The sequence below is a fragment of the Myotis nattereri genome, assembly GCF_964212035.1.
Source record: "Myotis nattereri genome assembly, chromosome: 2".
Taxonomy (NCBI): Eukaryota; Metazoa; Chordata; class Mammalia; order Chiroptera; family Vespertilionidae; genus Myotis; species Myotis nattereri.
Genome location: NC_138076.1, coordinates 90,519,992 through 90,525,991, shown reverse-complemented (window position 1 = coordinate 90,525,991; position 6,000 = coordinate 90,519,992). Strand labels below are relative to the sequence as shown.

The 6,000-nt window shown below is 46.1% G+C and overlaps 1 protein-coding gene across 1 annotated transcript in view; it reads right to left on the bottom strand.

Annotated features, from left to right (window-relative positions):
- Positions 1–1,089: 1,089 nt before the first annotated feature.
- FAM124A (family with sequence similarity 124 member A) overlaps positions 1,090–6,000 on the bottom strand; it is a gene marked incomplete at both ends in the record, with an annotated part of 66,612 nt that continues 61,701 nt past the window's right edge. The window contains one exon of the mRNA XM_081082816.1: positions 1,090–1,878. Within this exon, the coding sequence (XP_080938942.1) occupies positions 1,090–1,878 (789 nt within the window). The remainder of the gene's footprint in view (positions 1,879–6,000) is intronic.

The following is a 6,000-nucleotide window of genomic DNA, read 5'->3' as shown; positions in this document are numbered from 1 at the left end:
TGACAGAAGCAGACAATAGTCCGGAAGGGCCACGGTCAGGGGAAAGCTCCAGCTTCAATTAAGGCGCCTGGCACTCCGGCAAGGCCAGCACTGCAACTGTGTTTGTTCAGGGGGCACTGCGTGGAAAGCTTCCTAGTGTGCAACCCAAATGCTGGTTAAAATGTTAAAGATGAAAAGACAAGGTGACAATGCATATTTGCTAGAGAAAGTGGTATACAATATGGGTCCTGCCATTTATATAGATATATACATAGACAGCCCTTAGACTGCAGGTTTTAAAACTGAAAAACCCTAAGACTGCCTACCCAGTCAACATCCTATTATTCTGTAATTCCAATGAACGATTCATCCTCAGTGGTCCAAATAGATCCAGGTGCGGGAGTGGCCTTCTGTGGCCCTCACTTGCTACAGTGAATGTGCTAGTATTGTCGAAAGGTGAATACAAATCTAGATTTTGGAACTGAAATCAGATTTTAAATGCACCAAGAGTCTGCTACTCATGCTAAATCCTTATAAAGCTTATTAGCCACTTTAGTGTAAATCCAGATTTTTGGACGTTGCAAGACATTTAAGTGTGGTATGACTGTAGCCTGATTGATGTTTACAGCTGTCTTATCAAGCTGACTTTTTCATTCTAAGCACTACTTGGAAATTATTAGGGTCACTGCTCCCTGGTAACATAAATCTATCTGGGAAATCCAGGGTTGTACACTGTTATTGTGCACTAATTTCTCACACAAGTCACTCAGTATCTTTCCTACAGTCAACATTTTGGCTTTAATTGTTCTTTCTTCACAGCATGAAAAATGGCCAAATCAGCTCTGGCTGACTAGGTTTTTTTCTCACTTCAAGTAATTGTAGGAAGCATTTAAAGTGTGTAAATGCACTAAACCATATCTCAAATGGAACTGAGTAATTCAAAAAATATATTTTATGACTTAAGTTATCGGCATAAAAATGCCAGTATTTTTCCACCTAGTCCCTAGAGTGGGTGGCATGGCGAACGGGGGGCTGGGACAGATAACTCGGTTCCAGACAGACCTAGGGAAGCTGAGCTTGTGTGAATGAAAACAACAGCAAAGAGGGTGCTCAGATATAGAATTCCTCTGTGTCACTGTCCCCGGGCCCAGCCAGGGCTGGGGATGGTGTGATGTGTCTGCCAGTCCGCTCTGTGTTGGGAGCATCGCCAGGGAGCTTGGAGGATGACCCTGTGAGGGTGGCGGCACCAGAAGCTGGGGGAGCAGCAACCGCCGTTGCCAAGGAGCTGGAAGGCCCTTCAGCCCAGGAGGTCTCCGTGGTCACCCCACTCCCAGTGGGTAGTGGTCCTTCTTGGGAACCTTTGTGCTTGGAGCAGTGGCTGCCACAGCGTTCGGAGGGGAGGGGTGTTTCCAAGGCGCTAAAGAATCTACTGGGTGCAGAATACGCAGAGACCACGGACAGGTCCGAGGAGGACAGCCGCAGGCCCGTGTCCACATCTGTCTCCTGGGACCCTTCTAAGTCATCAATGGAGAGGAGGTGGCCGTGTCTCCACTCCAATGCCCGGTGCCCTGGGGCACCTGTGTTTGAAAAACACTGTGGTACAGCCAAGGAGGCTGGGTCGGGGTCTTCTGTGGGCAAACAAAACAAGGACTTGCTTCTCTGGAAAGACCAGGGAAGGCCGGGAGTGCTGCTGGCTCCTGTGGCAAATTCCTGCTGGTGTCCAGCTAGCAGGATCGTCTGGCTGGGCCCCAGGCGTGGACTGTCCAGTAGGGGTTGCTGTCCGCTGCCAGGAGGACGGCTCGGTGTGGTGCAGCTTGGGGAAGGCTTGGAGTGAGGTTTCTTCTCCGAGGAGTGGTGAGCTCTGTTGGGTTTAGGAAACTTCTTGTGCACCCTTTGCGCCTGTAGGGGGAAGAGGGCATATCCTACTAGTCACCTGGGAAGGGGATTTATTGTTAAATATATCCCGAAACACACTTTCTCATAATTGGAAACTTCGAGCAACATCGTAGCAACCAATTTCATTCTCCAAACTCTAAAGCAAAGACTGAGGTAGCAGGGCTTGGGGTGGCAGCAATCAGGACCTAGGAGGAGACACAGCCCCTGTCACGACAGTGGATAATACTTCAAGTCCACATGCAAGGGGCTCAACAGATTAGCCACACAATGAGGGCCTGGCTGAGAGGAGGTAAGAATTACCATTAAATGCACAACGGATGCCTCAAGGTTCCTCCCCTCTGACCACAGCATTGCTTGGGAGTGTTACCGCCGAGAGGATGGAAGCATTCCGGATGGGATAAGCACACAGCCCTGAGTGGTTTGGCTCAGGATGGGATAAGCACAGACAATCTCAGATCAGATGGACGAGGGATTTGACTCCAGTACCTGGGTGATCACAGGACACACCCTAGGGCTGGCCATGTCAGGGTGGTACTAGTAAACCTTCAGTGAGTAAGGGGCCATCAGGCCATTAGCATTTATTTACCTGCTATTAGGAATCTCTTACTGTATATTTTGCCTTTTAGAGACGGCACAGGAAAGGGAGCTGTGACTAATGACTAATCCCTTGGATGCCCCATAGGGTGTAGACAAGCAGTTGCACCCTTCATGCCTCACCCCTGTCCTCCTATTCTCCCACCCTCCCTGCAGCTCAGCAGGAACACGTTTCTGTTGCACAAATCTGGGACCTCCATTCCACCTGGCTCTGCTTCTCTCAGATTCTTCCTCTGGTCTGGCTCAAAGCCCAAGCCTACAGGGCAACCTTACAATGCAAAGTTTCAATTTAATAGCAGATTTAGGGATAGTGGGTCTTGTTCTATTTAGTATAGGATCTGATTTATGAATCCCTGATATAAGAAAAGGGTTCTGACTGCAGCTAACTAAAAGGGATATTTCCTGGCACCCAGCAGGCTAACATACCAGCCCTTCACTAGACACCAAACACCCTGCCTCCCTGTTCAGCAGGAACCTGGTTTTCCCACAGCCACTTGGGAAATTTCATTCAATGTAATAAACTTCTGATGAAAAGGGGCCACAAACTAAACCTGACAAGCTCAGGGCAGGCCTGTGTGGCAGCCTTACAAACTCAGAGACCTAAAATAACCACAAAGGATAGTCTGAAATTAAACCTTTTTTTAAAAAAACTAAAGGCAGTTTATGGTAGATAGTCATGTTCTAGGTCAATCTTTACCTTAACTGAACCTATTGTCTTTTTGCATCCATAATAACATCTCTTTGGAATGTCAAAGTAATTTCCCTTTTTCCAGACTCCTCCAAGCACAGGCACCGCTCTGCGGAGACTACAAATCCCCTCATTGTTATTGAATCAATTGTTGACTGTTAACTATCCTGTATCTACTTAAGTAACAGGAGTGTGTGTCTATCATTTTACTTTTAATCCAATCCCAGAGGTTTCCCCACTTTGCTTTCTCCCGCCTCCCTAATCTATCACCAATGGATTTCATTGAGAGGAAGGGAGAGGGAGGGATAAATAGAAACATCAATGCTGAGATAGAAACAATGGTTGGCTGCTTCCTGCACGCCCTCCTCTGGAGGTTAACCTACTTACATCTCCTCCTTGAATTGTAATTTTGTACAAGGTGCTTAAAAACTGCCCTTCTCCGAAGCATTATCTCAATTTGTTGAGGTTCTGCTTCCTGGCATTTGTTGACAGTTTGGCTAAAATAAACGCACAAAAATTCTTCCCAGGTTTGAATGTTTCTTACGTTATTACTTGGTGTAGTTGGCAGGATTCCAAAGAAGCTCACCCAAGACCATTCTGCAGACCCAGACCTGGTGCTTGTATCCAGAAAAGGCCCGTTGAGCCCCGCCGGCTCCCAGCTGCATTGGGTGAACTTGGGTGAGTTGTCTCTTCAATCCAGGACCTTCCCTTGCTTTTGGTAGAGGGTCTGACTTTATTTGAGCTGCTCTCAGAAATTCCTAGAGGTGGCACTAAAGGATAGGAGTTGAAACCTGTGGCAGGTTTTGAATGGGCTTTTCAATTAGAATTGCTTTCTGAGAGTCTGAGCAAAAACCCTTCGCTGTATAAATGAGCGCTGAACGAGTTCAGCTCTGAAGATAAAGGGGCACATCCTCCCTCCAGCCCAAATCTCAGGTGTTCTTAGGTTACTAAGAACCTTTGTGGAGGTGTCAGAGGTCATTCCTCAGGACATGCAGGAGCCCCATAGGGAATTTCCAACTCAACTATAATTAAACTAACAGGCTCATCCAGGGGAGCGCCCATAAGGCTTGGTTTGACAGCGCCCGGTGCCCTTCCCATTGTTTTGGACAGCTGGGAGAGAAACCGAGGCATGTAAGAGGGTTGAATGTAACTCGAGGGGTGAGAGCCTTGTGGAGCCCAACCCATAAGCAGCACACTTTGACCCACTACATAACATCCCTAGAAAATTTTCTCAGAATCTGCAGATATCCAAAGAAAGACTAAAAATAAAATGGGAAATTGTACCTCTAAGGTTGAAACGCCAAGAATCCCAGCCCCCCGTTAATACTCCCACAGGATACATGTACAGTTTGTATAGAATTTCAACTTGCAAGTACCTATAGAAATGGGAAAATTTAACTAAAAATGATATCAGCTTAAAGTGGGGAACTTTTGACACCTCCAAATTGATTATTCTGCATGCTCAATGTGAAAAAGCTGGCTCTAAAATTAAATTGAATGAATGGGAAGCTTATCTTGATGGGAAATTAGAGATTCCTAGGGGATGAACAGATAAAATATCTTCCCTACTGCTGGGATCATATTCAGTCTTTAATTTTTTAAAAAACTATATTTTTATTGATTTCAGAGAGGAAGGGAGAGGGAGGGATAAATAGAAACATCAATGCTGAGATAGAATCATTGGTTGGCTGCTTCCTGCACGCCCTCCACTGGAGGTTAAGCCCCCAAGCCAGGCATGTGCCCTGACCAGAAATCCAACCATGATCTCCTGGTTCATAGGTCGACACTCTCAACCACTGAGCCACACCAGCTGGGCCATATTCAGTCTTAATTATGTCTCTTCTATATGACCATTCCTTTCATTGATTTCTAAGATCTTTATTTGCCTAATTCCAGATATCTCTTAATCCTATAAACAGAATGATTGACTCATTCTTTCAACAAACATTAACTGCAGGTCTTGTATGCAGAACGTCTTAACTGGTGTGTTTAAGATTTGAATGGGTTATTAAAGGTGTGCCAAGATATTAATCTTTCAAACTAGCAGCCTCTTTAACCACATAAATATTATCATTATCATTTTCAATGTGCTCTTTGATGTGGAAAAGGTCTAGAGGGCCAGGCACAGATAATTTTGAATAAGACATGGTCTTAGCCCCCAACAATGAACAATACAATGCTGAAGTGTAGTAAGGTGAGCCATGATGATAAAGTGAGTAGCAATATATGCGGCATGCTGGGGCACAAAGAAGGACGTGGTTGATTTTGTAGAGGAGTGAGGCAGCATGGGCAAAGGTAGAAAAAGTTTGCACTGAAAAGTCGTTCTTGGATAAAACCGCGGAAGTGGAAGAGGTGTTTGCCAGCTGGAGGGCACGGGGACAGCGTGAAGGGCAGTCAGGCACAGAAGCAGCCTGAGCAGAGGCTGCGGGCATGAACCAGGAGGAAAGCCCTGAGAAGTGAGAGGAGTCATGTCACGGGGGCCCTGAATCCCAGGCAAATAGAAGCACCTGCACTTTAAAACCTGGAAAGGTTTGAAAGTAGGGTGGCCAGAGTTGTGGCAGTGGACTGAAGGAGAGAGGATTAAGTGGGCTAAACAAAAGAGAAAAATGTGAGATGAGGCTCCTAGGGAAGGAAGTTCCAGACGGACAATGTTCAGTAGTTAAAATGTCTTATCTTATTTTCCCCCTGGGCCTGGGTGCTCCGATGTCGTTTTCTGACTTTTTAAGTATGTCAGCCTGTGACTTCAGAGTTTTATTTGAGGAGCATGCCCTCAGTGAGCAGCTATGCAGTCTAAATCTGCCTGAAAAAGGAACCTCTGTGGGTACTGCTTCATGAGAAGCAAA